The sequence below is a fragment of the Oncorhynchus clarkii genome, chromosome 6 (genome assembly GCF_045791955.1).
Source record: "Oncorhynchus clarkii lewisi isolate Uvic-CL-2024 chromosome 6, UVic_Ocla_1.0, whole genome shotgun sequence".
NCBI classification, from domain to species: Eukaryota; Metazoa; Chordata; class Actinopteri; order Salmoniformes; family Salmonidae; genus Oncorhynchus; species Oncorhynchus clarkii.
The window spans coordinates 85,100,172-85,121,497 of record NC_092152.1 but is presented as its reverse complement, the minus strand read 5'-3'; the positions used below and the strand labels follow the sequence as shown (position 1 = coordinate 85,121,497).

The window sequence follows — 21,326 nt, the reverse complement described above, 5'->3', positions numbered from 1 at the left end:
CGAAAAAAAAAAACGGGGAAAATGTGACAATTAATCTACATATCACTGGAAAATTCCTCAATAAACTATTGAAAGGTACTGACCCTGGGTTCCTGAGAGCCTCACGGTGTAAACTACAGAATGAAGCAGTAGTTCTATTGAGAGATACTGACCTTGGGTTCCTGAGAGCCTCACGGTGTAAACTACAGAATGAAGTAGTAGTTATATTGAGAGGTACTGACCCTGGGTTCCTGAGAGCCTCCCAGTGTAAACTACAGAATGAAGCAGTAGTTTGATTGAGAGGTACTGACCCTGGGTTCCTGAGAGCCTCCCAGTGTAAACTACAGAATGAAGCAGTAGTTCTTTTGAAAGGTACTGACCCTGGGTTCCTGAGAGCCTCCAGGTGTAAACTACAGAATGAAGCACTAGTTCTATTAAGAGGTACTGAACCTGGGTTCCAGAGAGCCTCCCGGTGTAAACTACAGAATGAAGCAGTAGTTCTATTGAGAGGTACTGTCCCCGGGTTCCTGAGAGCCTCCCAGTGTAAAATACAGAATGAAGCAGTAGTTCTATTGAGAGGTACTGACCCTGGGTTCCTGAGAGCCTCCCAGTGTAAACTACAGAATGAAGCAGTAGTTCTTTTGAAAGGTACTGACCCTGGGTTCCTGAGAGCCTCCCGGTGTAAACTACAGAATGAAGCAGTAGTTTGATTGAGAGGTACTGACCCTGGGTTCCTGAGAGCCTCCCAGTGTAAACTACAGAATGAAGCAGTAGTTATTTTGAAAGGTACTGACCCTGGGTTCCTGAGAGCCTCCAGGTGTAAACTACAGAATGAAGCAGTTCTATTAAGAGGTACTGAACCTGGGTTCCAGAGAGCCTCCCGGTGTAAACTACAGAATGAAGCAGTAGTTCTATTGAGAGGTACTGTCCCTGGGTTCCTGAGAGCCTCCCAGTGTAAACTACAGAATGAAGCAGTAGTTCTATTGAGAGGTACTGACCCCGGGTTCCTGAGAGCCTCACAGTGTAAACTACAGAATGAAGCAGTAGTTATATTGAGAGGTACTGACCCTGTGTTCCTGAGAGCCTCACGGTGTAAACTACAGAATGAAGTAGTAGTTCTATTGAGAGGTACTGTCCCTGGGTTCCTGAGAGCCTCACGGTGTAAACTACAGAATGAAGCAGTAGTTCTATTGAGAGGTACTGACCCTGGGTTCCTGAGAGCCTCCCAGTGTAAACTACAGAATGAAGCAGTAGTTCTAGGTACTGACCCTGGGTTCCTGAGAGCCTCTACAGAACGAAGCACTAGTTATATTAAGAGGTACTGAACCTGGGTTCCAGAGAGCCTCCCAGTGTAAACTACAGAATGAAGCAGTAGTTCTATTGAGAGGTACTGTCCCTGGGTTCCTGAGAGCCTCCCAGTGTAAACTACAGAATGAAGCAGTAGTTCTATTGAGAGGTACTGACCCCGGGTTCCTGAGAGCCTCACAGTGTAAACTACAGAATGAAGCAGTAGTTATATTGAGAGGTACTGCCCCTGGGTCCCTGAGAGCCTCACAGTGTAAACTACAGAATGAAGCAGTAGTTCTTTTGAAAGGTACTGACCCTGGGTTCCTGAGAGCCTCACGGTGTAAACTACAGAATGAAGTAGTAGTGCTATTGAGAGGTACTGTCCCTGGGTTCCTGAGAGCCTCACGATGTAAACTACAGAATGAAGCAGTAGTTCTATTGAGAGGTACTGACCCTGGGTTCCTGAGAGCCTCCCAGTGTAAACTATAGAATGAAGCAGTAGTTCTTTTGAAAGGTACTGACCCTGGGTTCCTGAGAGCCTCCCGGTGTAAACTACAGAATGAAGCACTAGTTCTATTAAGAGGTACTGAACCTGGGTTCCTGAGAGCCTCCCGGTGTAAACTACAGAATGAAGCAGTAGTTATATTGAGAGGTACTGTCCCTGGGTTCCTGAGAGCCTCCCAGTGTAAACTACAGAATGAAGCAGTAGTTCTATTGAGAGGTACTGACCCCAGGTTCCTGAGAGCCTCACAGTGTAAACTACAGAATGAAGCAGTAGTTATATTGAGAGGTACTGCCCCTGGGTCCCTGAGAGCCTCACGGTGTAAACTACAGAATGAAGTAGTAGTTATATTGAGAGGTACTGACCCTGGGTTCCTGAGAGCCTCAAAGTGTAAACTACAGAATGAAGCAGTAGTTCTATTGAGAGGTACTGTCCCCGGGTTCCTGAGAGCCTCCCGGTGTAAACTACAGAATGAAGCAGTAGTTCTTTTGAAAGGTACTGACCCTGGGTTCCTGAGAGCCTCACAGTGTAAACTACAGAATGAAGCAGTAGTTCTATTGAGGGGTACTGAACCTGGGTTCCTGAGAGCCTCACGGTGTAAACTACAGAATGAAGCAGTAGTTTGATTGAGAGGTACTGACCCTGGGTTCCTGAGAGCCTCCCAGTGTAAACTACAGAATGAAGCAGTAGTTCTTTTGAAAGGTACTGACCCTGGGTTCCTGAGAGCCTCCCGGTGTAAACTACAGAATGAAGCAGTAGTTCTATTGAGAGGTACTGACCCTGGGTTCCTGAGAGCCTCCCAGTGTAAACTACAGAATGAAGCAGTAGTTCTTTTGAAAGGTACTGACCCTGGGTTCCTGAGAGCCTCCCGGTGTAAACTACAGAATGAAGCAGTAGTTTGATTGAGAGGTACTGACCCTGGGTTCCTGAGAGCCTCCCAGTGTAAACTACAGAATGAAGCAGTAGTTATTTTGAAAGGTACTGACCCTGGGTTCCTGAGAGCCTCCAGGTGTAAACTACAGAATGAAGCACTAGTTCTATTAAGAGGTACTGAACCTGGGTTCCAGAGAGCCTCCCGGTGTAAACTACAGAATGAAGCAGTAGTTCTATTGAGAGGTACTGTCCCTGGGTTCCTGAGAGCCTCCCAGTGTAAACTACAGAATGAAGCAGTAGTTCTATTGAGAGGTACTGACCCCGGGTTCCTGAGAGCCTCACAGTGTAAACTACAGAATGAAGCAGTAGTTATATTGAGAGGTACTGACCCTGTGTTCCTGAGAGCCTCACGGTGTAAACTACAGAATGAAGTAGTAGTTCTATTGAGAGGTACTGTCCCTGGGTTCCTGAGAGCCTCACGGTGTAAACTACAGAATGAAGCAGTAGTTCTATTGAGAGGTACTGACCCTGGGTTCCTGAGAGCCTCCCAGTGTAAACTACAGAATGAAGCAGTAGTTATTTTGAAAGGTACTGACCCTTGAGAGGTACTGAACCCTAGGGTTCCTGAGAGCCTCCCGGTGTAAACTACAGAATGAAGCAGTAGTTCTATTGAGAGGTACTGTCCCTGGGTTCCTGAGAGCCTCCCAGTGTAAACTACAGAATGAAGCAGTAGTTCTATTGAGAGGTACTGACCCCGGGTTCCTGAGAGCCTCACAGTGTAAACTACAGAATGAAGCAGTAGTTATATTGAGAGGTACTGCCCCTGGGTCCCTGAGAGCCTCACAGTGTAAACTACAGAATGAAGCAGTAGTTCTTTTGAAAGGTACTGACCCTGGGTTCCTGAGAGCCTCACGGTGTAAACTACAGAATGAAGTAGTAGTTCTATTGAGAGGTACTGTCCCTGGGTTCCTGAGAGCCTCACGATGTAAACTACAGAATGAAGCAGTAGTTCTATTGAGGGGTACTGACCCTGGGTTCCTGAGAGCCTCACGATGTAAACTACAGAATGAAGCACTAGTTCTATTAAGAGGTACTGAACCTGGGTTCCTGAGAGCCTCCCGGTGTAAACTACAGAATGAAGCAGTAGTTATATTGAGAGGTACTGTCCCTGGGTTCCTGAGAGCCTCCCAGTGTAAACTACAGAATGAAGCAGTAGTTCTATTGAGAGGTACTGACCCCAGGTTCCTGAGAGCCTCACAGTGTAAACTACAGAATGAAGCAGTAGTTATATTGAGAGGTACTGCCCCTGGGTCCCTGAGAGCCTCACGGTGTAAACTACAGAATGAAGTAGTAGTTATATTGAGAGGTACTGACCCTGGGTTCCTGAGAGCCTCAAAGTGTAAACTACAGAATGAAGCAGTAGTTTGATTGAGAGGTACTGACCCTGGGTTCCTGAGAGCCTCAAAGTGTAAACTACAGAATGAAGCAGTAGTTATATTGAAAGGTACTGACCCTGGGTTCCTGAGAGCCTCCCGGTGTAAACTACAGAATGAAGCAGTAGTTATATTGAAAGGTACTGACCCTGGGTTCCTGAGAGCCTCCCGATGTAAACTACAGAATGAAGCAGTAGTTCTACTGAGAGGTACTGTCCCTGGGTTCCTGAGAGCCTCACGGTGTAAACTACAGAATGAAGCAGTAGTTCTATTGAGAGGTACTGACCAGTAAACAGCTTCCTAACATTCCTCAGTCAGTCAGTTACTGTTGTCAGAGTCACTCAGTAACCCTGTGCACTGTAACAGGACTACATTTACAGCTATCATACAAAGGCCTTGTACAGAAGCCAGGATGATTGATGTTGGTCACTCGTGTAGCTTATGTACTTGTAGCAAGCGAGAACACGAGTGGAACCAGAATGCAATGTCATACTTGGTCAGTTATCATACGAATGGAACCAGAATGCAATGTCATACTTGGTCAGTTTTCACACGAATGGAACCAGAATGCAATGTCATACTTGGTCAGTTATCACACGAATGGACCCAGAATGCAATGTCATACTTGGTCAGTTTTCACATGAATGGAACCAGAATGCAATGTCATACTTCATTTGTGGTATTGTTATATTTGAAGAGCAAAATAATGGTTTCTACTTCACGTCCAAAGATTTATCAAACAGACAATTGGAATACATGTTTTTGGTAAAGGTCCCAGATTGATCTAGTCTGGTTTATTATTATCTGATGTGGTAAAGGTCCCAGATTGATCTAGTCTGGTTTATTATTATCTGATCTGGTAAAGGTCCCAGATTGATCTAGTCTGGTTTATTATTATCTGATGTGGTAAAGGTCCCAGATTGATCTAGTCTGGTTTATTATCTGATGTGGTAAAGGTCCCAGATTGATCTAGTCTGGTTTATTATTATCTGATATGGTAAAGGTCCCAGATTGATCTAGTCTGGTTTATTATTATCTGATGTGGTAAAGGTCCCAGATTGATCTAGTCTGGTTTATTATCTGATGTGGTAAAGGTCCCAGATTGATCTAGTCTGGTTTATTATTATCTGATGTGGTAAAGGTCCCAGATTGATCTAGTCTGGTTTATTATCTGATGTGGTAAAGGTCCCAGATTGATCTAGTCTGGTTTATTATTATCTGATCTGGTAAAGGTCCCAGATTGATCTAGTCTGGTTTATTATTATCTGATGTGGTAAAGGTCCCAGATTGATCTAGTCTGGTTTATTATTATCTGATGTGGTAAAGGTCCCAGATTGATCTAGTCTGGTTTATTATTATCTGATGTGGTAAAGGTCCCAGATTTTCTAGTCTGGTTTATTATTATCTGATGTGGTAAAGGTCCCAGATTGATCTAGTCTGGTTTATTATCTGATGTGGTAAAGGTTCCAGATTGATCTAGTCTGGTTTATTATCTGATGTGGTAAAGGTCCCAGATTGATCTAGTCTGGTTAATTATTATCTGATGTGGTAAAGGTCCCAGATTGATCTAGTCTGGTTTATTATCTGATGTGGTAAAGGTCCCAGATTGATCTAGTCTGGTTTATTATTATCTGATGTGTTAAAGGTCCCAGATTGATCTAGTCTGGTTTATTATTATCTGATGTGGTAAAAGGTCCCAGGTTGATCTAGTCTGGTTTATTATCTGATGTGGTAAAAGGTTCCAGATTGCTGTTCTGAGAGGAATAATTTGACAGAGAGAGCCAGTGAGACAGAGTCTGCGTATGAAATGGCACCCTGTTTTCTACACAGGGATTAGGGTTCCACTTGGGACACACTGGGATCAGTGAGTTCAGTGAGTGTGGAACAGACTACAGCAGGGTTAAAATGGGGGGGATAGAGGTTGGTACCGGCTGACACTGTAGTCAAAGCTGTCTGCTCTGGGCTGGCTGGCTGGCTGGCTGGCGGATTACAGTAATGATCGTGAGAGCCATTGGAGATCCAATGCTGCGAAACTCTACTCAGGCTCCCTCTCTGTCAGACACACACATTAGGGTGACCACATGAACATAAATTACAATGTTGAAGCTCATTTACTGCATTTCTATACGATTTAAAATCTCTAAAATGCTATTTGGAGAACAGCAAACAAGCAAAAATGACCCCAGCCATTATCAACTTGGCTGCTGTAGGTTCATTCACCTCAGTCCATCTACAAGCACATAGCCTGTTAGTTATACAATCTACCTACCTCAGTCCAGCTACAAACACATAACCTATTAGCTGTACAATGACCCCAGCCATTATCACCTTGGCTGCTGTAGGTTCATTCACGTAGCCTATTCGTTATACAATGACCCCAGCCATTATCACCTTGGCTGCTGTAGGTTCATTCACGTAGCCTATTAGTTTTACACGCCTCATTCGGAAAGTGTTCCGACCCCTTTGTCTTTTTTTACATTTTGTTTTGTCTTATTCCGAAATGGATTTAAATAAAACAATTTCCTCATCAATCTGTTGTACCCACTTCCTTACACTGGTCAACACAGCTGGAAATCGGTGGTATTTATACTTCACTTTGATCAACGTAAAATATAGAAATGTGATATGCTAAAAACAGGACATCATGATCTCTTGATCTTGATTTGACTTCGCTAGACGTTGCTGGAGCAGGACGGGATGTGGAAACCACTGTGTTGCTCTTCAAACATAAAAATACCACATATTTACAGCAACGCGACTACACAGACGTAGTGTATATTTGAAAGACTTGGGGATTTTCTCTACCGTGTTAAATGTCACTAAATCCTGGTTTACAAACCACTGTGGTACTCTGAAAACTTTATTATGTTCTCTGTCATCTATTGGAAAAAAAACGTTTAGACTTTGTTTGTCGTTCAGGGTGTGTTAAAGGTCCCAGATTGATCTAGTCTGGTTTAGTATTATCTGATATGGTAAAGGTCCCAGATTGATCTAGTCTGGTTTATTATTATCTGATGTGGTAAAGGTCCCAGATTGATCTAGTCTGGTTTATTATTATCTGATGTGGTAAAGGTCCCAGATACATTGATTGTATTTTAATGTAGCTCTGTAGGGAAGATAGGTCCTGTTGAGATGTTCATATTGTAACATACAGTGGTTGTATTGGAATGTAGGTCTAAAGGGAGGATAGGTCCTGTTGAGATGTTCACATTGTAACATACAGTGGTTGTATTGGAATGTAGGTCTATAGGGAGGATAGGTCCTGTGGATATGTTCATATTGTAACATACAGTGGTTGTATTGTAATGTAGGTCTATAGGGAGGATAGGTCCTGTGGAGATGTTCATATTGTAACATACAGTGGTTGTATTGTAATGTAGGTCTATATCAAGGATAGGTCCTGTTGAGATGTTCATGATGAAACATATCTTATGTTTTTTCTTATCTTGCTTGATGAGATTAGTGCAGATTCTCCCAGGGGCCCCGACTTCAAGTTTGGGAACCACTCTACTAACCTCTCGGTCTCCTCTGCTTTCTCCTACATCACTGTCTGTCTAAGCCTCATCACTGAGCACCACATCACTGTCTGTCTCAGTAGCCTACTTTTTGTAAGGGAATACCCCCCTGATTTGTACAAAAATGAATGTCAAAATATTGGCATTGGACAAACCATGTACACGATGTCCAATACCACCCAAAGCGGCGTTGATTCGTGCAAAGTATATGGCAAATGCCATATGGCAATTGCCAATTGTAACACCTCAAAAATCCAACAGGGGGCGAGTGCGCTCCACCTGGGTTTTTCATATTGGAAATGCAACCCAAGTCAACATCCAAAAGAAAAATTTTGAAAAAATGATATTTTTTTCAAAAACTTTTTACCCCTTAAAAAAGTGCTTTCTGGGCCTTTTTTCGAATTTCTTTCGCTTTTTTTGTCAATTACACATGTGTAAGAACTGTATGAATATACTTTTGTCCAATTTTGATATCAATTTTTTTTTATTTTTATTACATGCGCATAAGGCATATGTTTTGTCCATTTGCAATATGATTTCATAGGAAGTCAAAAGTCAAAAATGTCAAAATTTGGTAAAAAACTTCACACATCCTTAAAAAAGTGCTTTCTGGACCGTTTTTCAAAATTCTTTCAATTTTTATGTCAATTACACATGTATAAGAACTTTATCAACATACTTTAGTCATACTTTATTATCATTTTTTTTTTTTTTACTAGTGCATAAGGCATATGTTTTCTCCATTTGGAATATGATTTCATAGGAAGTCAAAAGTCAAAGTCAAAAGTAACGATTTTCCTCCGTGCAACTGGTGATCTGAAATGTGCAACTGGTGATCTGAAATGTGCAACTGGTGATCTGAAATGTGCAACTGGTAACCCCAAAAAAAATAATTTGATTCTATGTTTCCTTACTTTTTCAAAGTCACTGTGCATTTGCAATATGTTTTAATGGGCAGGTACCATCACGAATTTGTCATGCTATAAAAATCCTGCAGGAATGTGAAATTGACTGGCCCGATGAACTCGGGATGGCTTTGCAGTGATTCTGGGTCATCTCAATCGCTCGTTTGGGTTGATTTCAGAATGTCGCTTTTGGTGATGTTTTTTCACTATAGAATCATATTGCAAATGCACGTGCAACTGCTCACCCAAAAAAAAAATGTTTAGATTTTTTTTGTTTATGTTTCCTTACTTTTTCAAAGTCACTGTGCATTTGCAATATGTTTTTTCACTATAGAATCATATTGCAAATGCACGTGCAACTGGTCATCCCCCAAAAAAATTTTTAGATTTTTTTTGTTTATTTTTCCTTACTTTTTCAAAGTCACTGTGCATTTGCAATATGTTTTTTCACTATAGAATCATATTGCAAATGCACATGCAACTGGTCATCCCCCCAAAAAAAATTTAGATTTTTTTTGTTTATGTTTCCTTACTTTTTCAAAGTCACTGTGCATTTGCAATATGTTTTTTCACTATAGAATCATATTGCAAATGCACGTGCAACTGGTCACCCAAAAAAAAAATGTTTTGATTTTTTTTGTTTATGTTTCCTTACTTTTTCAAAGTCACTGTGCATTTGCAATATGTTTTTTCACTATAGAATCATATTGCAAATGCACGTGCAACTGGTCATCCCCCAAAAAAATTTAGATTTTTTTTGTTTATGTTTCCTTACTTTTTCAAAGTCACTGTGCATTTGCAATATGTTTTTTCACTATAGAATCATATTGCAAATGCACGTGCAACTGGTCATCCCCCAAAAAAATTTTTAGATTTTTTTTGTTTATTTTTCCTTACTTTTTCAAAGTCACTGTGCATTTGCAATATGTTTTTTCACTATAGAATCATATTGCAAATGCACATGCAACTGGTCATCCCCCCAAAAAAAATTTAGATTTTTTTTATGTTTCCTTACTTTTTCAAAGTCACTGTGCATTTGCAATATGTTTTTTCACTATAGAATCATATTGCAAATGCACATGCAACTGGTCATCCCCCTAAAAAAAAATTAGATTTTTTTTGTTTATGTTTCCTTACTTTTTCAAAGTCACTGTGCATTTGCAATATGTTTTTTCACTATAGAATCATATTGCAAATGCACATGCAACTGGTCATCCCCCCCCAAAAAAATTAGATTTTTTTTGTTTATTTTTCCTTACTTTTTCAAAGTCACTGTGCATTTGCAATATGTTTTTTCACTATAGAATCATATTGCAAATGCACATGCAACTGGTCATCCCCCCCCAAAAAATGTAGATTTTTTTTATGTTTCCTTACTTTTTCAAAGTCACTGTGCATTTGCAATATGTTTTTTCACTATAGAATCATATTGCAAATGCACATGCAACTGGTCATCCCCCCCCAAAAAAATTAGATTTTTTTTGTTTATGTTTCCTTACTTTTTCAAAGTCACTGTGCATTTGCAATATGTTTTTTCACTATAGAATCATATTGCAAATGCACGTGCAACTGGTCATCCCCCAAAAAAGAATTTAGATTTTTTTTGTTTATTTTTCCTTACTTTTTCAAAGTCACTGTGCATTTGCAATATGTTTTTTCACTATAGAATCATATTGCAAATGCACATGCAACTGGTCATCCCCCCCAAAAAATTTTAGCTTTTTTTTGTTTATGTTTCCTTACTTTTTCAAAGTCACTGTGCATTTGCAATATGTTTTTTCACTATAGAATCATATTGCAAATGCACGTGCAACTGGTCACCCAAAAATAAAAATTTTGGATTTTTTTTGTTTATGTTTCCTTACTTTTTCAAAGTCACTGTGCATTTGCAATATGTTTCAATGGGCAGGTACCATCACGAATTTGTCATGCTCAAAATTTTTTAGATGTATTTTTTTTTGTTTCTTACTTTTTCAAAGTCACTGTGCATTTGCAATATGTTTTAAAGGGCAGGTACCATCACGAATTTGTCATGCTATAAAAATCTTGCAGGAATGTGAAATTGACTGGCCCGATGAACTCGGGATGGCTTTGCAGTGATTCTGGGTCATCTCAATCGCTCGTTTGGGTTGATTTCAGAATGTCGCTTTTGGTGATGTTTTTTCACTATAGGATCATATTGCAAATGTACAAGAGTCAAGTGGACAAGAGTCCATCAGTCAATTAGATATCATTCTGACCACCAAATTGATACAAACTGACACCAAACCCACTTTTTCCAACTCGTTTAGTAGCCAACTATTACATACTTCAGAGCTGGCCCAAAATTCACAACCCCTTCGGTTCAAACCATAAAAAAACCATAAAACACGTAGTTACGTTCTAGCTGCGGGTCCATTTCTTATGTTATGTGTTGGCCTAGCTGAGGCGACCCCGAATCCCAAGTTTCGGCTCGATAGGTCATTTGGTGTCCGAGAAAAACCCTAATTGGTGCTGAAAATCCACTATTTTCCATGACTTGCTACGGGGTCCTTGAATGAGCTATTGGACAGAAACGTTGGGGTCTGTCTATATGGGCCGAGACGTTTGCAATGCACCTAGTCTTGCGACTCTGGGACATTTCTAAATGTCGTCATTTTCGTGATGCAAAAATGAATTGAAGTTATTTCAAATGTACGAGGCTGTTTCTCGGTCCGAGAACCTTCTAGAGCCACGTAACTCACCACGCACCATCTACGGGAGGTCTAGAACAGGTTTCTAAAGTTTCGGAACTCTAGGTCCGACGGTTCTTTTTTAGCTCCAACAAAGCTAACTATTGGAGCCACTGTCTGTCTCTACGCACCCCAATACGTCCCTCCTTCCAAGTTGTGTTTTAGTGTGATTTTTTTTTCCTTTGAATTTTTTTGGGAAAAATGACTGATTTACAGTTCATGGGGGTTGCCTAATCACACAGACTTTTTTAACCCTTCGAAACAGCCCCTGAGACACCAATTATGGCACTTCCGGTTGGCACAGGAAGTTATAAATCAACACATATCCTCATTGGGGTATGCTGTTACAGAATCCTGAGTTTTAAGTCCTTACGTTAAGAATTGACTGATCTACACAGGGTTGAATGCACTATGTCTATCAAACTGCATGCAGTGTATGGGTAAACACTTTTAGGGGCATTTTAACCACTTCCGGTTGGTCCAGGAAGCTTAGAATCAACACAGGTAGACCTCATAGTGGCCTGATGGACTGGTACCGAAGACAGGTTCATACGGCATTCATAACCCACATAGGCCTCAGGTTGAAATTAGGGGTGCAGGCAATGTATTCCTATGGGGAGAGATGACACTGTAATCTGTGAGATCAAAAAACACTGTTTTACTGTTAAGGGTTAATGCCACACGGTCAAGGTTAGGCTTGTTCAGATCGGGAGGACCTTAGGAACATTCATGTGGTGCAATTTTTCTTCTCACTCTAACGGTTCTCTCACTGTCACCCAAAAGCAAATGACATTGTGGTGCAGGCTTCATTTTGGGCCTACTATTCTAATGCTCGCTGCGCCTAGACCGAGCGAGCTACGGTCAAGCGGGATATCTCGCTGAACTCGGTACGGCCTAGGGATCATGGTAATGCCATTTCCTGCTCTCTGTGTCTTTAAGCACCGCACTTTATCACTCCATCCTTCCTGTGTGTGTGTGAGGGAGCTTTTCTTTGACATCTGTTGGGATTAATGACTGATTTACAGTTCAGAAGGGTTACCTAGTCACACATATGAAGTTTTGGAGAGATGTGACTTTTTTAACCCTTCGAAACAGAGAGTGTGACCCAATTAAAGGCACTTCCGGTTGGCACAGGAAGCTATAAGTAAACACATGTCTTGATTTACATAGCCACTTACAGAATCCCGAGTTTTAAGTCTTTACGTTAAGAATTGACTGATCTACACAGGGTTGAATGCACTATGTCTATCAAACTGCAGGCAGTGTATGGGTAAACACTTTTAGGGGCATTTTAACCACTTCCGGTTGCTCCAGGAAGCTTAGATTCGACACAGGTAGATCTCATAGTGGCCTGATGGACTGGTACCGAAGACAGGTTCATACGGCATTCATAACCCATATAGGCTTCAGGTTGAATTTTGTGGTGCAGGCTATGTATTCCTATGGGGAGAGATGTCACTGTAATCTGTGAGATCAAAAAACCCTGTTTTACTGTGAAGGGTTAATGCCACACGGTCAAGGTTAGGCTTGTTCAGATCGGGAGGACCTTAGGAACATTCATGTGGTGGAATTGTGCTTCTCACCCTAACGGTTCTCTCACTGCCACCCAAAATCAAATGACATTGTGGTGCAGGCTTCATTTTGGGCCTTCTTTTTTTCAAGTTTGCTGCACTCAGAACGAGCTACGGTCAAGCGGGGCGTCTCCTTGAACTCGGCACAGTCTGGAGACTATGGTGATGCCATTTTTTGTGTTGATTTCAGAATGCCATTTTGGTGATGGTCCCTCTCCGTTTAAACATATTGCAAATGTACAAAAGTCAACTAGCAAGTCAGTGTCCATCAGTCAATTAGATGTCATTAAGACACCAAATGGATATCAATTGACACCAAACCCACTTTTTCCTACTCATTTAGTAGCCAACTATCACATATGTCAGAGCAGTCCCATAATTCACAGCGCCTTCGGTTTAAAACATAATAAAAAGGTAAAACACATAGTTACGTTCTAGCTGCGGGTCCAGTTCGGACATTATGTGAAGGCCTATGTGAGGCGACCCCGAATCCCGAGTTTCGGCTCGATAGGTCATTTGGTGTCCGAGAAAAACCCTAATTGGTGCTGAAAATCCACTTTTTTCCATGCCTTGCTACGGGGTCCTTGAACGAGCTATCGGACAGACACGTCGGAGTCCGTCTCTATGGGCCGAGCCGGTTTCAATGCACCTAGCCTTGCGTCTCTGAGACTTTTCTAAACGTCGTCATTTTCGTAATGGTCAAAATGAATTGAAGGTATTGCAAATGTACGAGGCTGTTTCTCGGTCCGAGAACCGTCTAGAGCCACGTAACTCACCACGCACCATCAACCGGAGGTCTAGAACAGGTTTCTAAAGTTTCGGAACTCTAGGTCTGACGGTTCTTTTTTAGCTCCAACAAAGCTAACTATTGCAGCCACTGTCTGTCTCTACGCACCCCAATACGTCCCTCCATCCAAGGTGTGTTTTAGTGTGATTTTTTTTTCCTTTGATTTTTTTTGGGAAAAATGACTGATTTACAGTTCATGGGGGTTGCCTAATCACACATATGAAGTTTTGGAAAGATCAGACTTTTTTAACCCCTCGAAACAGCCCCTGAGACACCAGTTATGGCACTTCCGGTTGGCACAGGAAGCTATAAATCAACACATATCCCCATTGGGGTATGCTGTTACAGAATCCTGAGTTTTAAGTCCTTACGTTAAGAACTGACTGATTTACACAGGGTTGAATGCACTATGTCTGTCAAACTGCAGGCAGGGTATGGGTAAACACTTTTAGGGGCATTTTAACCACTTCCGGTTGGTCCAGGAAGCTCAGAATCAACACAGGTAGACCTCATAGTGGCCTGATGGACTGGTACCGAAGACAGGTTCATACGGCATTCATAACCCATATAGACTTCAGGTTGAAATTAGGGGTGCAGGCAATGTATTCCTATGGGGAGAGATGACACTGTAATCTGTGAGATCAAAAAACACTGTTTTACTCTTAAGGGTTAATGCCACACGGTCAAGGTTAGGCTTGTACAGATCGGGAGGACCTTAGGAACATTCATGTGGTGGAATTTTTCTTCTCACCCTAACGGTTCTCTCACTGTCACTCAAAAGCAAATGACATTGTGGGGCAGGCTTCATTTTGGGCCTACTTTTCTAATGGTCGTTGCGCTTAGACCGAGCGAGCTACGGTCAAGCGGGATAGCTCGTTGAACTCAGCACAGTCTGGAGACTATGGTGATGCCATTTTTTGTGTTGATTTCAGAATGCCATTTTGGTGATGGTCCCTCTCCGTTTAAACATATTGCAAATGCACAAAAGTCAACTAGCAAGTCAGTGTCCATCAGTCAATTAGATGTCATTATGACACCAAACCCACTTTTTACTACTCATTTAGAAGCCAACTATCACATATGTCAGAGCAGTCCCATAATTCACAGCGCCTTTAGTTTAAAACATAATAAAAAGGTAAAACACATAGTTACGTTCTAGCTGCGGGTCCAGTTCGGACATTATGTGAAGTCCTATCTGAGGCGACCCCGAATCCCGAGTTTCGGCTCGATAGGTCATTTGGTGTCCGAGAAAAACCCTAATTGGTGCTGAAAATCCACTTTTTTCCATGCCTTGCTACGGGGTCCTTGAACGAGCTATCGGACAGAAACGTTGGGGTCTGTCTCTATGGGCCGAGCCGGTTTCAATGCACCTAGCCTTGCGTCTCTGAGACTTTTCTAAACGTCGTCATTTTTGTAATGGTCAAAATGAATTGAAGGTATTGCAAATGTACGAGGCTGTTTCTCGGTCCGAGAACCGTCTAGAGCCACGTAACTCACCACGCACCATCGACCGGAGGTCTAGAACAGGTTTCTAAAGTTTCGGAACTCTAGGTCTGACGGTTCTTTTTTAGCTCGAACAAAGCTAACTATTGCAGCCACTGTCTGTCTCTACGCACCCCAATACGTCCCTCCATTCAAGTTGTGTTTTAGTGTGATTTTTTTTTCCTTTGAATTTTTTGGGGAAAAATGACTGATTTACAGTTCATGGGGGTTGCCTAATCACATATATGAAGTTTTGGACAGATCAGACTTTTTTAACCCTTTGAAACAGCCCCTGAGACACCAATTATGGCACTTCCGGTTGGAACAGGAAGCTATAAATCACCACATATCCTCATTGGGGTATGCTGTTACAGAATCCTGAGTTTTAAGTCTTTACGTTAACAACTGAGTTATTTACGGAGGGTTTAGTATGTGTGTGTTATTTCAGAAAATCGTAGAAAATCACAGAAATCTCGCAGAGCTCCGCAGCACACTTTAAAAAGATTCGTATGAACACCCTGCAACTGGATCTGTAACCGTTGAAAAAAAAAAACACCTATTTGTGACCATTGCCAAGTTGTCATTGTTCCGTTTCTCTTAAATGACGATAGATAAATGGCTGGTTCTTTTTTTATTGACACCGGATGCTCCTTGACTTTGACCTGAAGTGGAAAAATAATTTCTCTATTTCCATTTAGGACCTTTAATCCCAGAAAAACGGCCATAACTCAAAAACCGTCGAGGCCTAGACGCCATCTTGTTCGGGGCCAACTGCCCATTATGCCAAACCTACGCTCACCAAGTTTCGGCTTCGAAATATTTTCCGTTTTCGAGATAAGGCCCCGTCGTGATTCGTGATGTTTTGCCAAATTGCCATATGATTCCGTATGCCCTCTTGTGGGAAATTCCGGGATAGCGGAAAAACGGTCAAAAACTTGTTTATTTTATAAAACGGAAACCGAATGTCCGACAAAGTTCATTTGATGACTTCCCGGTAGGTCTGGCCCTACCGCACGGCCCGACGCCGACCGCGAATTTTACAAACGATTTCGGACGTCTAGTAAGGGACCGTACATTTGCAATATGGACTTTCTCACTGATCATACACGAAATGCCGAAATGTTCCCTTAAGGTATGTAAAGTCAGTGGTGGAAAGAACTTCAGTGTATCTGTCACGACTTCCGCCGAAGTCGGTCCCTCTTCTTGTTTGGGCGGCGTTCGGCGTCTACACTTTTCATTTTTCATTTATTTTGTCTTTGTTTTACACAATTCAATTACATGTTTCCCCATGGTTTTTGTGCGTGATTGTTTTATTGTAAGTTCGGTCCGATGTTTATGGGCTTGTTGTTACTTCATGTATTTGGACATTTGGACATAGTTCTTTGTGTTACTCATCTCTGCTGTCCTGCACCTGACTCCTCTGCACCAGCTACACCCAGAGCCTTACAGTATCTGTAATTTTTTACAACTTTTACTTCACTACATTCCTAAAGAAAATAATGTACTTTTTACTCCATACATTTTCCCTAACACCTTAAAGCACTCGTTACATTTTGAATGCTTAGCATTTCGTGAAAACGGTCCAATTCACACACTTATCAAGATAACATCCCTGGTCATCCCTACTGCCTCTGATCTGGAGGACTCACTAAACAGAGAACATCCCTGGTCGTCCCTACTGCCTCTGATCTGGAGGACTCACTAAACAGAGAACATCCCTGGTCATCCCTACTGCCTCTGATCTGGAGGGCTCACTAAACAGAGAACATCCCTGGTCGTCCCTACTGCCTCTGATCTAGAGGACTCACTAAACAGAGAACATCCCTGGTCATCCCTACTGCCTCTGATCTGGAGGACTCACTAAACACATTTAGTTTGTAAATGATGTCTGAGTGTTGGAGTGGCTGTCCGTATATTTATAATAATGATGCTATCTAGTTTGCTTAATATAAATCATTTGAAAAGAATCATACTTTGACTTTTGATCCTAAACTTCTTATGGCTGCAGGGGCAGTATTGAGTAGCTTGGATGAAAGGTGCACAGAGGTGCCCATATTCAACGGCCTGCTCCTCAGTCATAGTTGCTAATATTTCCATATTATTATATTATTATTAGTAGTATTAGATAGAAAACACTCTAAAGTTTCTAAAACTGTTTGAATTATGTCTGTGAGTTTAACAGAACTCATATAGCATGCAAAAACCTGAGAAATTCCACTTCCTGTATTTTTTCTATTTCTGGGGGTGGCAGATTTTCAACCAAGCTCTCATTGAAATTACAGCGAGATATGGATGAGTTTTCACTTCCTACACCTTCCACTAGATGTCTGATGACTCTAATGTGAAGGGGGATCGAATGACAGGAAATGGTCACCACTGCCACGAGTTGACCATTCTTACACCATGCGCATTCACAGGGGAATGCGTTCCACCGGTCATCTGAAGTCATTCTAATTCTCCGGTTGGAACGTTAATCAAGATATATGTAAACAACATTCTAAAGATTGATTCAGTACATCGTTTGACATGTTTCTACTGACTGTTACATAACTTTTGAACATTTCGTCACGTTATAGTGGACGCGCTTTGTGACTTTGGAATTGCTAACCAAAGTAGCTAATTGGACATAAATAACGGACATTTTCGAACAAATCAAGCATTTATTGTGGATCTGGGATTCCTTGGACTGCATTCTGATGAAGTTCATCAAAAGTAAGGCTAATTTGGCTTCTGTTCTGAGCGCCGTCTCAGATTATTGCATGTGTTGCTTTTTCCGTAAACTTTTTTTGAAATCTGACACAGCGGTTGCATTAAGGAGAGGTATATCTATAATTCCATGTGTATAACTTGTATGATCATCTACATTTATGATGAGTATTTCTGTTGAAACGATGTGGCTTTGCAAAATCACTTTATGTTTTTGGAACTAGTGAATCTAACGCGCCAATGTAAACTCTGATTTTTTTATATTAATATGAACTTTATCAAACAAAACATGCATGTATTGTGTAACATGAAGTCCTATGAGTGTTATCCGATGAAGATAATTCAAGGTTAGTGATTCATTTTATCTTTATTTCTGCTTTTTGTGAATGCTATATTTCGCTGGAAAATGGCTGTGCTTATTGTCGTTTGGTGGAGACCTAACATAATCGTTTGTAGTGCTTTCGCTGAAAAGCCTATTTGAAATCGGACAGTTTGGTGGGATTAACAACGAGAAAAGCTTTAAATGAAAGAAAACACATGTATGTTTTAGGAATTGTAATTATGAGATTTCTGTGGTTTGAATTTGGCGCCCTCTAGTTTCACTGGTAGTTGTCATATCGATCCCGGTATTGTGATTGCAGCCATAACAAGTTTTAACTTCTTGATTCTACTTGAGACGCATATGTCTCAAGTAGGCACCTGGAAATGCAAATGCGCTACGCTAAATGCTAAATGCACTCGTTAAAACTCAAACCTTGATCAAAATTCACAAGCAGGGTATTGAATTAACGCTACACTCGTTGTGAACCTAGCCAACAAGTCAGATTTTAAAATGCTTTTCGGCGAAAGCATGAGAAGCTATTATCTGATAGCATGCACCACCTGAAAATGCCTGAATTCGACGTAAACAAAGACTCTGCTTATCCGACGCAGCACAAAACGCAGAAATAAAATATAAAACATTCATTACCTTTGACGAGCTTCTTTCTTGGCACTCCTATATGCCCCATAAACATCACTATTGGGTCTTTTTTTCGTTTAAATCGGTCCATATATACCCAAAATAGCTTTCTATGGAAGCTGTGTCATTCAGAAAAAAACATTGTTTTTAAACGCTGCGTCATTTTTTAAAATTAAAAAAGTTGACGATAAACTTTCACAAAACACTTCGAAATCCTTTTGTAATCCAACTTTAGGTATTAGTAAACGTTTATAATCTATCAAAATGATTACAGGGAGATGTATATTCAATAGCTCCTCGTCTGCAAATCAATGGCTGCCAATGTCCACATTTACAACATCCTGGTGGAGACTGGAAGAAACGGAAGCCAGATAGTTGGATTTTCCAACAAAAAATTCAATTGAAAATGACGACAATGGCGACATCGTGTGGAATTTGTATGAATTGCATGCAGGTCGATATTACATTTTGTCCTCTTTTAACAACCCATGGAAGTGACTTATGGAAATTATTTTTAGCTTTCAGAGAGCAGTTTTTCTTGCGTTTTTCAATGAAACACACGATCTGTTATAGTCACAGCCGTGATTTAACCAGTTTTAGAAACTTCAGAGTGTTTTCTATCCACACATACTAATCATATGCATATACTATATTCCTGGCATGAGTAGCAGGACGCTGAAAAGTTGCGCGATTTTTAACAGAATGTTCGAAAAAGGAGGGGGTAGAAGTAAGTTAAGTATATTTTAGAAATTACATTTACTTTTGATACTTAAGTACATTTAAAACTAAATAGTTTTATTTAAGTAGTATTTTACTTGAGTAATTTTCTATGAAGGTATCTTTACTTTGTATGACAATTGGGAACTTTTTCCAACCACTAAAGTGATTATGAGAACTTTTGAGTAACGTATGTGTTTTTGCTCGTGCTGAGGTAGACTCCATTTAACGTCATTGTTACGTTCCCCAGTTTATGTGTTGTAGTTTGTGTATTTGCATGTGTTTTATTTCAGGAAATGGCTTCCTGAAATCCCTCAAGCAGCTGATTGGTCGACTCCAGGGCTAATTGGAGAGCTGACCCCGCCCCCTCGTCAAGACACAGCTGTCTCCAATTGCCCATTCCTTCTGAAGCTATATAAAAGCCAGTGTTCTGTTCAGGAGAGAGAGATTTTGGAGGTAGGGATTACTGAGAGAGATTTGCTGGGAGGTCATTGCAAAGCGATTTTGCTAGAGGTTGATTTTGATGGGAGTTCATTGCTGGGAAGTTGGTATGTGTTGTGAGTTTGTTGCTCAGATAGAGCTTATTTGATGTACTTTGTTTCTTAGTTTGTTTGTTTGAAATTGTTTAATATTCTGTTTCATTTTTTCTCAGGGGGAAAGGGGAAGGCACCTTGGGAGTGCTTAGGCAAGAGGCCCGCGGGCATACATATACCTGTAGTATATTCACTGTCGAGGCACACCAGGTAAGACCTGGGCGGACCACCCCCTGTATATTGGTTAGGGCACCAGGTGGTGCTAAATTAGGTAAAAGTGGTTAGGCAGGTAAGGTAGGAGAGGGGGGGCTTTGAGATTTACTTTCTTTGCTTTGGTTCCGTCCAGCCCCTTTTCCCCATATTACCGTGTAAAGGAATAAACTCCTTGTAAACGGTACCACATTCTGTCTGTCATTCTTACTCGCACCTACAGTCCATACCTTTTTCGCTTCACGGAGAGTTTAGTTGTAGCATGGTGTTAGGTTCCCTCTTCATAGAGGCGTGCGTAACAGTCATCTTCATCCTTCATCCTTCTAGCTGTCTCAGTAGTACCAGCCAGAGCGCTTCAACGTTGCTGCACTAGAAGTCTCTGCCGGCAGCCACCTGACTGACATGTCTAAAAGGAGACTGTTTACCAGTTGTTACTCCCTCCGAGAGTCACTTTTTTTCTCGGAGGGAGATGCACAACTTTTTGTTTGTTTGGGGGATGTCTGGAGACACGGCATGAGCAGTGGGGTGGTTTTAAAATGATCTTTTGTCTGGCATCACACACACACACAGACAGAGAGACAGACTAACACACATACTGTCCTCTACATTCCTCACCTCCTTCTGTAGCACGGTAGCCTTCACGTCTTCCTCAGCAGGCTTGGAGTGGGAGGTTGGGACAGGGGCGGGGCCTCCATTAAACATGTCCTTCCTCTTCCTCACACTGCCCTCGTCCATGTCACCCTGCTCACACACAAAGACGCACACAAACACGCACAAACAAACACGTAAGAGGACAATGTAAAGATGACAGAGTCAGTTCTCTTCCTGGTCTCATCAATTCACTGTCATTCAAAGACAATCATGGACACATACTGACAGTTAATGGCTGCTTCGCATGATGTATTGTTGTGTCTACCTTCTTGCCCTTTGTGCTGTATTTTGTGCCATGTTTTGTGCTGCTACCATGTTGTGCTGCTACCATGTTGTGCTGCTGCCATGCTGTGTTGCTACCATGCTGTGTTGCTGTCTTAGGTCTCTCTTTATGTAGTGTGATGTTCAGTACCAGTCAAGTTTGGACACACCAACAACTTATTCAAGGGAGTTTTTATTTTTACTATTTTCTTTTTCTTTATGCTGACTATGTTCTACATTGT

General features: G+C 41.3%; 1 protein-coding gene across 1 annotated transcript in view; it reads right to left on the bottom strand.

The window, feature by feature from the left end:
• Positions 1-20,910, bottom strand: part of LOC139412461 (b(0,+)-type amino acid transporter 1-like) — a 44,573-nt gene extending 23,663 nt beyond the window's left edge. Inside the window, exon 1 of the mRNA XM_071159248.1 lies at positions 20,788-20,910. Within this exon, the coding sequence (XP_071015349.1) occupies positions 20,788-20,907 (120 nt within the window). The 5' untranslated portion in view covers positions 20,908-20,910. The remainder of the gene's footprint in view (positions 1-20,787) is intronic.
• Between the last annotated feature and the right edge of the window lie 416 nt (positions 20,911-21,326).